Source organism: Solanum stenotomum, chromosome 2 (genome assembly GCF_019186545.1).
Source record: "Solanum stenotomum isolate F172 chromosome 2, ASM1918654v1, whole genome shotgun sequence".
NCBI classification, from domain to species: domain Eukaryota; kingdom Viridiplantae; phylum Streptophyta; class Magnoliopsida; order Solanales; family Solanaceae; genus Solanum; species Solanum stenotomum.
In genome coordinates, this window is record NC_064283.1 from 22,634,459 (window position 1) to 22,649,833 (window position 15,375).

At 31.2% G+C, this 15,375-nt stretch overlaps 1 protein-coding gene across 1 annotated transcript; it reads left to right on the forward strand.

Moving 5' to 3' along the window:
* Positions 1–9,916: 9,916 nt before the first annotated feature.
* On the forward strand, positions 9,917–14,445 carry LOC125855596 (GDSL esterase/lipase At5g33370-like). The gene is made up of 5 exons (XM_049535334.1): positions 9,917–10,244; positions 11,258–11,385; positions 12,207–12,449; positions 13,101–13,353; positions 13,973–14,445. The coding sequence occupies exons 1-5, from the start codon at positions 9,998–10,000 to the stop codon at positions 14,203–14,205; spliced, it is 1,104 nt and encodes a 367-aa protein (XP_049391291.1). The 5' UTR covers positions 9,917–9,997; the 3' UTR covers positions 14,206–14,445.
* Positions 14,446–15,375: the final 930 nt, after the last annotated feature.

Consider the following 15,375-nt stretch of genomic DNA (forward strand, 5'->3'; position numbering starts at 1 on the left):
TAAATCGGATTCGGAGGTGGGGAGGGGGCCTAAGGTTCTAACTTAGGAATCAATCAACTTTAATCCACAACCATTATTGTGGTGAACACAAGAGTCTTCAGTATGTGTTTAGTCAGAAATAGTTTAATTTGAGACAACGAAGGTGGTTGGAGTTACTCAAGGATTATGACATGAGTATTCTTTATTACCCAGGTAAGGCTAATGTTATTGTTGATGCCTTGAGTAGATTGTTTATGGGCAGTACCGCCTATTTTGAGGAAGATAAAAAGGACTTAGCAAAAGATGTGCACAGACTTGCACGATTAAGAGTTCGATTAATGGATTTCACGGAAGGAGGAGTAGTGGTGATGAATGGGGCTGAATCATCATTAGTGTCAGAAATGAAAGAGAATCAAGGCCAAGATCCTATTTTGCTTGAATTGAAGGAAAATGTTTATAAGCAAAAAGTATTGGCTTTTGAACAAGGGGGAGATAGCGTATTAAGGTATTAAGGTAGGTTGTGTGTACCAATGGTGGATGAACTCCAAGAGAAAATCATGGAGAAAGCTCATATCTCCATATATTCCATCCATCCGGGTTCCACAAAGATGTATCGCGATTTGAGAGAAGTTTATTGGTGGAGTAGTATGAAAAAGGGCATTACAGAGTTTGTTGTTAAGTGTCCAAATTGCCAACAAGTTAAAGTAGAGCACCAAAGGCCCGGTGGTATGGCTCAGAATATAGAACTTCTGGAATGGAAGTGGGAAATGATCAATATGGATTTCATCACAGGTTTACCAAGGTCTCGCAGGCAGCATGATTCTATTTGGGTGATTATGGATCGAATGACCAAATCAGCCCACTTTTTACCGGTAAAGACTACCCATACAGTAGAGGACTATGCCAAGTTATATCTTCAAGAGGTAGTTAGACTTCATGGGGTTCCAATTTCGATTATTTCAGACAGAGGTGCACAATTTACTGCACAATTCTGGAAATCTTATCAGAAAGGCTTGGGTTCAAAGGTGAACTTAAGTACTGTCTTTCATCCTCAGATAGATGCTCAAGCAGAGCACACCATTCATACCTTAGAAGATGTGTTGAGGGACTGTGTGATTGATGTCAAAGGTAATTAGGATGAGCACCTACCTCTCATTGAATTTGCTTACAATAATAGTTTCCACTGTAGCATCCAGATGGATCTATATGAAGCTCTTTATGGGAGAATATGCAGATCTCCTATTGGATGGTTTGAAGTTGGTGAGGCTGGGTTGATAGGACCAGACTTAGCTCACCAAGCTATGGAGAAAGTGAAAGTCATTCAAGAGAGGTTGAAAACAGCACAAAGTCGTCAGAAATCCTACACTGATGTCAGAAGAAGGGAGTTAGAGTTTGAAGTAGATGATTGGGTATACTTGAAAGTTTCACCCATGAAGGGTGTTATGAGATTTGGTAAGAAGGGGAAGCTTAGTCCCCGGTATATTGGCATTGGTAATGTAGCTTATGAGTTGGAGCTACCACAAGAATTAGCAGTGGTCCATCCGGTATTTCATATTTCCATGTTGAAGAAGTGCAGCTACTTGGAAAGCTGAGGAGGATATGAAGAAGAGATATCCACATCTCTTTGAGCCTGGAGAAATGCTAGATCAAGATACTAATTCTCTTCTTAGTACTCTTTAAATTGATATGCTTAATGTGTTAGATTTGTTTGTTGGGTGTTTGAGCTGAATGTTAGATGTTACACTCTTAGCCTACTAAGATTAATCTCATTCGAGGACGAATGTTCCCAAGGGGGAGATATTGTAACACCTCACTATTTGAAAGAACTAGAAAGAGCTAGAATTAGAAAGAGTCATTTTTGGAAAGAATGAAAAATCTGGAAAATTGGTTAAGTTAAGTTTGAGTTTTGGTCAACTTCAAACGACCATAACTCCTAGATCAGGATGAGTTAGGTGTGTTTACAGATACAGTAGGAAAGATCTTTGAATTATCTTTCCAATCCGCCAAGTTTGCTCAATTCCTAGTTCGTATGAGTGAGATATGCCCATTGGAAGTTGGGTTGTTTAAATAAGGAAAGTCTAATCTGGATTTTGAAAGGGTAGTTTGGTCTTTTCCATGCCCAATTACTTTATTTCGATTTTAGGAGTTTTATTGGGGTCATATTAGAATTGGATCAGTTTAGACTATTGGAAAACACGCTAGGGCTTGGAGAAAAGTGAAAAGATGAGAAAGGAGAAGAAAGGTTCGATTCGTCAAGATCGTGAAATTTTGGTTATGGATTTCACCAAGGATTCAATCCTACGAGGTATGTGAGATCACATAGCATTGGGTTAGTTCACCCACGCACCAATCATGATTCAATTCAGCGAAGTTGTGTAGTTTTGAAACAAATATTAGAAGTTCTTGATGATAATTCATTTGAAATCTTATGGGTTCTTGTTGATGAAGTTTCTTGAGTTTGATTCATGATTTTGGGTGTGTTTTCGAGTAGAATATTTTACATAGATTGATGAAATAGTTGATTCTAAGTGTTTGGGGAAAGAACCAATTGAATTTAGAGGGTTTAGAGTTGAAAAACGAAGAAGAAAATTTGGGATTTTCTAGGGAAGGGGCTGGGCGCCGCGCCTCTCAGCGCCCCAAAACAGTTTTTGAAATTTGACCTCTGGGGTGCCGCACAAGGCAGAGTGCCCCAAGTCAGCCTCTGAAGTTTCAAGGTTGGCGCCCCGCGCCTCTTAGAGCCCTAGGGACGCTAGGATATTTATGAGATTGACTAAGTTATCTGCATTTATGTTATTAATAGTTTGTTTTCCGCATTTCTATCGTTATATTTGAATTTTAGGCTAACTTTTTTTAGAGGGATAAGACGAGTGTCATCACACCCATTTTTGGATCGTGACAAATTAGATTTTAGTAGTGTGTTTTTCTAGTGAATATTTGATTGTTGTATTAAAAATAATATGCATAACATAATTTTTCAGAATAAGTTATTTATTTATAAATATATCATCCATAAGTATAAATGATATAAAAATTATTAATATACAAAAATAGTTTGACGAGGTTTTTTTGTTATTTTAACTATTTCATTCGAGGATAAATTGTCCTAAAATTATTATTCAATCCAGAGATAAAGATAACTTATCTCAATACTAATTATTAATTTTGATATAAATTATATCAAACTTTATAACCAAATAAAAATTAAAGGGTACTAAAAATTTATTCCAAAATTATTTATTTTATTCATTACACCAAAATGTATCCTTAGAGTTCCTTAGCATTAACCCGTTTGCCATAAAAGGATTTTCNAAATAAGGAATTGACTCTAAATATAACCCACTATCCTTACATTACGTCCATACAATGAGCAACTTCCCATAATTAACTTTATAACTGAAAATTACTCATTTAAAGACATATCATATCATATTCTTTATCAGTTTAACAAAAAATGTGATACATCATACTCAATTTTCTTGTTGTCTCCATAATTCTTATTCTGGCGTCGTGAAGGTATTAATAATTTTTTTTTGTTAATTCAAGTTATTGTATGTAAGCAAATTGTTGAATTTGTGAATGAAGGTTAAGTATTTCGATTTTGAATTAGGTGAACTACATGGCAAAAGATACACTAGTTGTTAAACAAAAAATGAATACACCAATATAGAATACAATGAATACGTTGTTGTTAAACATAAAAATGAATACGTTGGATACAACTATACTTGTATTCCCTAATCAACTTTTTATCTTGGATGTAGTACTTATCTATCTAGATATAACTGTATTCGCAAATCAACATTTCAACTTGTGCTTATATAACAATGCAAGTATCTATGTATATAAATATGGATACATTTCAACACTGTTGTTAAGCAAAAATATGGATACATTAGACAAACGAGCAAAAAAGATACAATTTGTAGGTATAAAACTGTATAAGTATGGATACATTAGACACATGAGCAAAAATATATACAATTTGTGGATATCAAACTGTATAAGTATCTTGTAAATAAAATTTTGAAAAGGCCAACAATATTGTATTGATGTATCCAACTATACTTGAATTCCCTAATCAATTTTTTAAATTTGACAATGTACTTATGTATTCAAATATAATTGTATTCACAGATCAACAATTCAACTTGTGGTTATATAATAATACAAATGTCTATGTATATAAGTATTCTACTATATACAAAATTGACAATCAAAGAACCCTTAATCTCTTTTTTGATCATGTTCTTCTTGTACTCATTTTTTAACAACTATATACATACGAAATCAAATTTTCTAACAATTTCAATACAAGAGGACAATCCATAATATAATGACAATGGCACACAATACATGTGTTGAGATATATAAGTAAATGACATTAAACTAAAAAAAAATAAAGCATACAAATCTCAATTTCACTTTCCTCTTATTCTTGCTCAACTGCTCTTTTTTCAGACCCACTTGAATCACAAGATTAGTTTTCACTTTTGAACTTTTTTTCCTCTTTACTAATTTTGCACGTTCGATTTCTTCAAGCAGATTTAAGGGTATATGGTCATTAACCTTTTTTGTTCTTCTTTCGTTCTCCATTGCAGCAATAGAGCCTGAAATTTTGACTTGTTGTTGAGTAATACACAAATCAAAAGAAGGTAGTTCATCCAACAATTTGTCAAATAAATGTATATCTCTCGTAACCCTCCTCGGAGTATCAATTTCAGCCATGGAAATGGATAAACAAATTTTTGAATCAAAACCCTATGAAAATAGAAGAAAGTGTAGATGTGTAGATATATAATGTTCATAAAAATGAGATAAATATGCAATTAGAAGATATCTGGATACAAAATCACAAAAATCGCTCCTGCAGTGATGTAATGGATCTTGAATTTGAATGAATTTGGGGGGAAAAAATCAGAAAGTATGTGATGTATGAATATTGATGAAAGAGAAAAATTTGATGATGGTAAACAAGGGAAAAGATCACAAATGTGTCTGCCATAATTAATTAGGCATTCAATAATTACTTTCCTATTTAATATTTATTTATTATATTAATTATATATATAAAAAATTATTTATTTGTACATATTTAACTTTGCTATTTATAATCTAATTATATCCATATAACATGAAAAAAAATATAGTTATTTTTTTTGAATATATATGAATGTTTGTCATATTGTGAAGTTTTTCCGTAAAAGTAAGGTGCAAGGGTTAAAAGACAATATTAAAAGTGGGACCAAAATAGAATTGTGAAATGATATTAAAGGCACATAGGTAGCTGAGCCATTACCCCCACAACATTTATTGTGAACACATGCCCATTTTTTGTCATGTCTTCTTCCTTTCATTTTTTTTCTTATATGGTGTTCGGTACCTACATTGAAGTTTGACTAAATTTAGATTTGTGTCGAAAAGTCCCATATTGAAAGGTAAACGCTCCCAAACAAAGGTAACTCTATACTCAGGAGGACTCGCGCGAATCTGAGACCTTTAGTTAAAAACGAATGAGTACTTACCACTCTAGCATAACCCTCAATCATTTTTTTTTTATTTGCAAGCACTACTCTATCAGGTCTATGCTCTCACATTTCTCTAACTTTTGCCATGTTTAATTTAGAGGACTCTTATGTTCATTAAGTTAATTTTTATTTTATTTTTTATACAAAAGGATAGCTATTTTAAAAACACACACAAAAAAAAACAAAAATAATTTCACACTGCAAGTAGAGATTGGTTGATGAAGATGTAGTAGTTCCAACAACTGAACAACCTCGAAAGAATTTCACTCATATGTAAACTTTCCTCTAATAACTTAATATTGATATAATTCAGTAAATAAGAATATGCTCGTATTTAACATGTTGAGATTTTAGATGATGCTCTCAAACATTTTAATATGATATATCATAGTAAGTAGATTTCTCAACTTCAAACCTCTCACGGTTTTTTTTTTTAAAAAAAAAAAAAATTAAGATTGGGTCTATCCCATTTATTGAGAAAAAGAGTAACCATAACAATATACATGGCTCTCACGGTTAGTTATCATTAAAAAATATAAAAAATTATAGTCTTTTAAGTTCTGTTAGAAAAAAAATCAAATAAAGCTCATATTGATACCAAGTACCATCTCCTTTTGCATGTAAGAATTTATGGTCAAAACCGTTTGAATATTATATATCATTAACAAAAGTCTTAAATTCATTTTTAAGAAACTACATTATTACGTAATTAAATTGAAACTTACAATGTACTAATTAGTTATCGTGCTTACTAAAAATAATTAATATAAAATCGTCCTTATTCAATAAATATAGAGAGAGTATAATTAATATAATGAAAAAGAGAATAGTATATAACATTAAGATCGAAGAGTAATAAATAAATATAATTTGTTAAGAATTCATCACCAACTTAATTATTTACTTAAGATAAGTCATGAAAAATCTAGAATATTTCGGAGTTATAGAGAATTAAAGGAAGATCTCTAGAATGAGTATTCTAGAGAGAATAGTCTAGAAATGTTCTAGATAGGGTAGCTCTAGAATTAAATAGTTGAAGGGATGTTCTAGAATAGAGTAGAAAAATATGCTTAGCTAGATTGTTTCATCACCTCCTATAAATAGAGGTGGTCCATTTGAGTTGTATGCAACCAAGCAAGTAACTAAGGGGTTGTTTGGTTTGAATACAAGTTATGATGGGATTAGTTATGATCGGATAAGTTATGGTGGGATAAGTTAGGATGGGATAAGTTATGCTGGAATCATTTCTTATTGACCGTTTGGTTGGTTGCTTTCAATACAATATGCATTACATAAATTCTAAGAATAAGTTGTTTGTTTACGAGAATACCCTTCAATTTATTTAGTTTATATATATATATATATATATTTTCTTTTCAAGCAGTAGTTATTTATTCTTAAAAATAAAACTTTAGTCTTATTTAGCTTAAATATTTTTGTGTGTGCATTTCCATAATTGTACCAAATGTATTTAAGAATAAAATTTTCATCTAAATTTGTTAAACTACAAAATGATTTATTATTTATGTTACTTCATTTAAACACCTATCATTCTTAAATTGTAAAATACTAAAGTTATCTTTATTTTTAAATCATCTTTCATGCTACTATTTCCGTTAAAATTTATGTGAACTAACAATAGAATTCTTCCCGAAATTAGCGTACATGAGATGAAAAGAAGATAAAAAAATAAAAAAATACACAAAAGATCTAGCTAAAAAGAATACCAATATAAACTAATTTCAGAGAAAACTGCACGGGAAGCTTGTATTCAGTATCGTAGCATTTCGTTTTATCTCTCATTTTAATTGATATATAAAATATAAATTTCCAAGCGGCTAAAAGAATATACAATTAAAAATATGTAATTCGATAGTAAGAAAATTAAATTAAAATATAAATAAACATAAGAATTAGTCAAATAAATTCATAATAAAAATTATATTTATATAGTGTAATTTTTTTTTTAAATATGAAGAATTATTATAATAAAAATAAGGAGTAGTGAAGGTCATAACTATTATTATACATGATATTTAAAATAATATATGATTTTACATGGATATAAAAAATGAGGTATAAAAAGAGTTTAAAGGGACACTTTTGTCATTTTATCTATCTTATATCGGGATAAGTTATCCCGGTATTACTATTCCACCCAAAGATAGGGATAACTTATCCCAGGACTAATTATTAATCCTGGGATAAGTTATCCCATGCTGTGAAACCAAACAAAGGATTAAAGGGTGCTCAAAATTTATCCCGAGATTAACTCCCTTTCCTTTATCCATCACACCAAACGACCCCTAAATAAGTAAGAAAGCAAGAGAGCAAACAAGTGTGAGTGCTCAAGTAAGGAGTGTTGTTGAAGCAAGCAACAAGTGTGATCAAGATTGTAAGATCGAAGCGGATCCGTACTTTGATATAATAAAATTCAAGTTGTGAGAAATCAATAGTGCCCGTCATCTCAAACAGTTATATTCAACATAATTTAGCTAAATTATCCTTTTAATTAATATTTTTCTTAAGTGCATGAAAAAAAGATATGGCAAATAAAATGGACGGACAGAAAAAGAGCTAAAGGATCCTAATAAACTTATTCCTCGTAATAAATTTATAGTGATTATGAGTTCCTAATACTTAAATAGGTTATTGATATTGACTAAATTAAAGTTGGCATTTGATGTCAATTCTTAATTGATGAGTATCTTAAAATCAAATCATTGCACGTATAAAAATAATGCAAAAAATAGACCTCTAACGGTTTATTGTCTCTTAATTCAAGTTGTTAACAAAAACCTTAATTTTTAAGCCAGGTTTATTCCCTTTGTCTCGAATAATTAAAGTTGAAATCTCTGTCCTTGGCTATTAATTAACACTATATTCAAATGACAATTTTGAAAAAAATAAAAACATGAGCAAAAAGGGTTAAGTAATAATGAAAGATTATTTTTCAAGTATATCTTATAAATTAGATGAATCTAGAGCAAACAACTTATAAATCCCTAAATTTAATAATAGGTCATTACGTCCTAGATGTTGTTAGTATTAAAATAAGTGTTATTTTAGTTTATTTCACGTCTATAAAAAAATAATAAATTAATATATAATTTATTAAGTTACCTTTTTATTAGATATGGCTTAAGAATTAAATACGAGTATTAAAAAGATTGTTGTAAACAATTTTCAAAATCTAAAGCTAACACATTCTTTTCTTTTTTTGCGAGTGAACGGTGTTTCACATATGGTGTTCACGTGCTCCATAATTTACCTACTAAATTCGTCATTGAACATAGCTTGTAAATGAGGCAGCTATCTTGCTAGTAAATTTGAATGATCCTTGTCAACGAGGGTTGTGGTGGAGTAGTAAGTACTCTTTCCAGTGAGAATTCAGATTTAATCAGATTCCAATATGGAGTAACGGATTATGAAGCTAGTATGACTAGAACCCACAGCCTCAAGGAATTTTCACAACATTTTAACCACTAGACTAAATATTTAATTTATTTCAAGAGGTGTCAATCCTTATATATGTATCTACTAAATCAAAATTTGACCTCTATATACAATACAATTTTCCGATGAAAGGGTATCGCTCGACACCCCTTGAGTGTAGGTGAATACGCCCCTGCCATTATAAATATCAGATACCACGTGAGAAACAGAAGAAAAAAATGACGCTGGAGTGCCAAAACGAAAGGAAAAAAAGTTAACCATATCAGAAAAGCTGCATAAATATCCTTATGGATCCCTCCCACTTTTTTGGCTCATTAATAAGAAAAATAGGAATTTAAAGAAAAGAAAAAAAAACAATTTGTCAATTTTTTTAGAATTGCACAAAAGCCGTCCACTCTTATACTCGTTCTATACGGGTTAATTATTTCAAAAATAGATTTTCATTTTTATCTGTTATTTTTAATACATTAAAAAAGACAATTGTTATTTTTTTCATATTTTACTTGAGCATTAATTACTTATTTCTCAAATCATTCAAAAAATAATAGTACTAAATATCAATTAATAAGTGCAATGTGATAAATAGGCGTGTCAATTATTATTTTCTTAATGGGTATGTCAGGTAGTGGCGAAGCCAAAATTTTCACTAAGCAATTCAAAATCCAAAAAAGTAGATACACAAACTAGCCTAAAAGAATTTGACATCTATTATATATATATACACTTAAAAATAATATTTTAAATATAATAAACAATATAATTTTCCATCGAAAGATTTTAGATGAACTCTTGACCACAGGATTGCTCCGTCCATGATGGGAGTATTTTAGAATGAGGGGAATTACTGCTTTAAGGCAGCTTTGCTTGAGCAGTGGAGTGGTCCTTTTTGCTTCATTAATTATCACCATCTACTACACCAAAAGTTAGAACAAAAACATTAATTGGATGTTTCACTACTGAAGCCCTTACTACTATATAATATCCATCAAATACATAATCATTCTTGTATATTCACATAGCAAATTAATTTCTTTTACATGATGAATTGCTCATTGTCTTTTTTATCATATTGTATACTACTTTTAGTGCTTGCATTTTGTGATCTTTCGCTTGAAGTTGAAAGTCGAGCCTTCTTCGTGTTTGGTGATTCACTAGTAGATAACGGTAACAATAATTACTTACTTACTAGTGCCAGGGCAGATTCTCCCCCCTATGGCATTGACTACCCTACTCATCGCGCCACTGGTCGATTTTCCAATGGACTCAACATACCCGATATCATAAGTATGATGAACATTATTTTGATCGATTGATTTTTTCTTTATATTATCAGAGTGTAAATTAACGTATTATGATCTGTTAGTTATTATATTCATTCTTTATGGAATTTAAGGATCCGTTTGGACATGAAAATTATTTGTTTTCTTTTATAAAAAAAAAAAATCATTTTATTTGAAAATGTGTGTTTGACCATGGAATTCTGATACAACTTTTAGTTGAAGTTCAAACAATTTGTTTTTCAACTTACTTTTGGTTTCTGAAGTTGTATTTAAAAACATTTAGGGATAAGAAATAAGTACCTCTAGACTATGACCAAAATCTCAGAGACACACCTTAACTAAACTAAGGTCCTATTAACCCCTGAACTCATTTTTTGTAATTTTGTACACCTTTTGTCTTACGTGGCACACTCCGTGACTCCACGCAATTGAGGCGCGTGGGAGATATTTGAATGTCATGTAAGCCAAAATGGTGTACAAATTTACAAAAAAAAAAAAAAAAAGTGAGGGGGGGGGGGGGNGGGGGGGGGGGGTAATAGGACCTTAGTTTAGTTAATGTGTGTCTCTGGGATTTCGGTCATAGTTTAGGGGGTACTTCTACCTTTTCCCAAACATTTAAGCATGAATATTATTTCAAATATTATTTTTTGTTCAGCGGCAGAACTAGGGAGGGCAAGGAGGCTCATTTGAACCCCTTCGATGAAAAATTACATTATTTATACATGATTAATATAATTTTTTTATTGTCACTAACGATGTTTGATTCAGCATGAAGTTTTTTTTAAAAACAAAAACAAAATTGAAACTTGTGACGTTAGAGCTGCAATGACATTGATGTGGCTATAATATAAAACCATACGATATAAAGTTAAATTATTTTTAAATATATCAAATGACTCATTCTATTTCAGAGCGTACTAATTAATTTAAAAACAGTGTCACATGAAATGAAAGAAAAAAAAGGTACAGTATTTATCACAAATATGCTAATAATGTGTATTTTTTTTTTTTTGTAAGGTGAGCAATTGGGTATGGAGCCAACATTACCATATTTGGCTCCACAACTCACAGGAGATAGGCTTCTTGTTGGAGCAAACTTTGCTTCTGCTGGAGTTGGAATCCTTAATGACACTGGCATCCAATTTGTATGTGAAACTCAACTCATTATTTTCATTATTTTTTGCCTATTTAACTCAATTACTTTGGAATAAACTATAATAGTAGTTTAATTTGTTGCCTATTATTCATTCTGCTTTTCTCTTTTCTTTTTCCATTATATCTAAATTGTGTTCTTTAACTTAGTTTCAGTTGGCATTTATGATCTTCAACTTTGAATGTGCATAAATAAACACTTAAACTTGTATAAAATTGAATCAATAGACACATTTGTCCTACGTGGTGTCCTACACAACAATTTTGTGTCCTATGGGACATTCTATGTGTATTATGTCACGTAGGACATGTGTCTACTTGTTTAATTTTATACAAATTTACATGTCTACTTGTGTACATCCAAAACTGAAGGATATATATAGATATTAACTGAAACCTAATTAAATAACATATTATGTGTTATGTCAAACTTAAATGATGGATTCTTAAATTATTGGATACTATGCACATAGCACTAGAAAAATTGTGAATGTCTACTATAGTACTATATATTCTATTAGTTTAGCAATAAATAAAAAAACACACATTTAATGTTGAGACTGTTTGTATTAGCTTAAAAGCCGGTCAAATCACCTTAAAATACTTTGTAATTTCTTTTGATGTACTTTTCAACCAAATCACACGCGCATCAATCGCTTATTATCAGTTCCAATACTTAAACCAAAACATGTAATTGTTTAGTCATATATTCAATTGCAGTACTTGATGCTTAAAAGCTACTTAAATATAGTAAAGTGGCATGCTAAGGTTTATATAGTTTATATTATAATTGAATTGTATGCTATTTTTTCAGTTTAATATAATCAGAATTGCGAAACAATTGGAGTACTTTGAACAATATCAAAGGAGAGTAAGTGGTTTAATTGGAGCAGAACAAACAGAGCAGTTAGTGAACAGTGCACTTATCCTCATCACTCTTGGTGGAAATGACTTTGTTAATAACTACTATTTGGTCCCTTTCTCTGCAAGATCTCGACAATTTTCTCTACCTGATTATGTTGTTTATCTTATCTCTGAGTACAGAAAAATATTACAGGTAATCTCTCTCCATTTATGTATACGAATCAAATTTTCGTTAACAAAAGTTAATTAACTGAGCTACGAAGATTGATTTCGGAAGAGTAGGGACATACTTACATGATGAATGTTTGGTTGGTTGGTGCGACAGACTAGCATATCATCACATGGTCATCAAGACCCCTATCTGAAAATGTGCATTTATTGGAAACAAATTATGCACCACCTACCCACACCTAGGTCCCCTACATAAGAGGAAATTTTTGACGTGTTAAAATTAGTGGTGGAGCCAGAGTTTTTATTGAGCGGTTAAAAAAACATGTTAAATAGTGCTATCAAATAAACTGTAAACATTGAAAAATATTGCTAGCCAGATTTGAACTCACATGCCTACTAGTTTCTGAAGCCCCATAGCTATTGAATCAAGCCTGCCCCTTACTTGTGTTGAGGGGGTTCAATATTAAATATATAGACATAAAATATAGATTTGATCCTATATATATAGTATAGTGGAGTATAATTTTTCGATTCAGAACAAGTAAAAGTTAAAATTTGTTTTTGGAATATGGATAAGTAAAAATAAATAGAAAGAGTGATTTAGAATAGATATCGTGGACAAATAATATAAGACGAAGAAGTTGTTAATTGGTATGTTTTTTCACTTTTGCAGAAGTTGTATGATTTGGGAGGAAGAAGAGTATTAGTGACAGGTACTGGACCAATAGGTTGTGTGCCAGCAGAATTAGCACAGAGGAGTACAAGTGGGGAATGTTCAGTGGAATTGCAGCGTGCAGCTGCTTTATTCAACCCTCAATTGACTCAAATGTTGGCTGATCTCAATTCACAAATTGGTGCTAATGTATTTATTGCTGCTAACACATTTACTATGAACATGGATTTCGTATCTAATCCTCAAGCTTATGGTAATCAATCTCAACATACACCAATTCCCCTAATTTCTCTCCTTTCGTTCATGTTTATTTGTCCATTTTGAACTTTACATTCCCTTCGTAAAAGTAGCGATTGATATGAGTATTTTATTGCTATATTCATATTAATTGATATTTAATATTAGGTTTTAAAAAATGATTAGGAGAATAAGTAATTACTGCTAAGGATGAATATGAAAAAAATAATTATTTTTTTTATATGTCGTTAAATATGACAAGTAAAAGTAAAAATCTATTTTTGGAATGATAAAGAAAAGTGAACAGAGAAAGTATATATCCTTAATAGAAAGTGTATAAGAACTCAGAAAAATTTAATCAAAATTAAATGATTGTAACCTGAGGCTGAGCTACCCTTGTTAAACGGAGTTAATTGACACTCTTCATTGGTCAGAAAATTATACTATGTAAGTAAGCCAGTTTCTTTTTTATATATATAGTATGTTGAATTTCTTTGACACGATATATGTATTTCATTTCTTTGACACTCTATATAGACTTCTTTATATTTTGACTTCCGTCTGTTGACTCAAAATTTAGCGTACTGATAAAAACAATAAGTGTGAATTCGATTTTCATGATTTGATTTGAGCAGGATTTGTGACATCAAAGATAGCATGTTGTGGACAAGGACCCTACAATGGAATAGGGCTATGTACAATATTATCAAACTTGTGTCCAAATAGGGACATATATGCATTTTGGGATCCATTTCATCCATCTGAAAGGGCAAATAGGATCATTGTTCAGCAGATATTGACTGGTTCTTCTGAGTACATGAACCCAATGAACCTCAGCACCATTATGGCTTTGGACTCTAGGACCTAATTAATTAATTAATTCTCCTCTATGTTTCAACAATTTATCATTTATTTGTGTCTTGTTTCATTTTGAGTGTGGTATCTTAAACTATATATTATTATTATTATTGGGTCGTCACCTTTTTTGTTATATTTTGTAATATCATAAAACTAGAGGAGTGGTGTTGGTATGTAGTATATATGTATGTGCGGAATGGTTCTTGATTTACCTTCATAAGGTCATTGTAATGTTAATGGAGTTCAGTTTTATCGTTTCATGTTTCAAGTTTTATATATTAAAGTGTTACATATATGTAATATATAGGAATGCGTCTTTTATAAGAGATTTTCATTTTTATACGTACGAGATTTAAAAAGATTATTTTCTTTTATTCAAATTATAACAGGACAAGAAATTTCATTTCCTTGTGTAAGCATGTGTTGAAATGAAATGAAAGTTGCCGTTTCCTTATCAATAATTTCACAAATTTTAGATGCTCTAATTTTTATATTTATCATTCTTTACCTTAATTTTAAATCTATATATTTCATTTTTCCGAAGAAATAAATTTCTTGAAATTTTTCATCTCGAATTGTAATTCCCTCCCCCCCCAGCCACCACCACACACTCAGACTTACAAAAAGTTGGTTAAATGATTGGAGAATCAAATCAAACATGAAACGTTAAAAGATCTTAAACATAACTTTACTACAAATCATACATTCCAGTATAGTTACCAACTTTTTATCTAACAGCATTCTTCACTTTGGCAAACCATAAAAGACGAAACATGTATTGGTTGGACTTTTGAATCGCCGGAAAAGTCTGGCTTGTCAGCAAAGAAGTCCGGAAAAGTCTGGCTTGTCACCAAAGAAGTCTAGTCTAGTCGAGTCGACTGGGTTGGAGTCACAATGGCAATCTAAGAGTGCAACTGTGTAAATTTGAAAAGGAAACTCTAAAATTACCTTTTAACTTTTAAACCCCTAAATTGCTCGCTTTTTTTTTAAAAAAAAAAAAAAATACAAAAGGCAACGGCCTTTCTCGCCATGGGTCGCCTTTTGAAAATACCTCACCACAAAGCTAATAGGCGATGAAGGGTTGCCTCGCCTCACCTAATCGCCTTTCACAACAGTGGGGCTACATAAATAGTGTTTGGGCAATAATGGGGATTTTTAACTGCATAATGAAAGGTTGGGA

Coding starts and splice junctions, on each gene's coding strand:
- LOC125855596 (XM_049535334.1), top strand. CDS start 9,998: ATGATGAATTGCTCATTGTCTTTTTTATCATATTGTATACTACTTTTA. Junction 11,386..12,206: donor ATGACACTGGCATCCAATTT/GTATGTGAAACT, acceptor CTATTTTTTCAG/TTTAATATAATCAGAATTGC. Junction 12,450..13,100: donor AGTACAGAAAAATATTACAG/GTAATCTCTCTC, acceptor TCACTTTTGCAG/AAGTTGTATGATTTGGGAGG.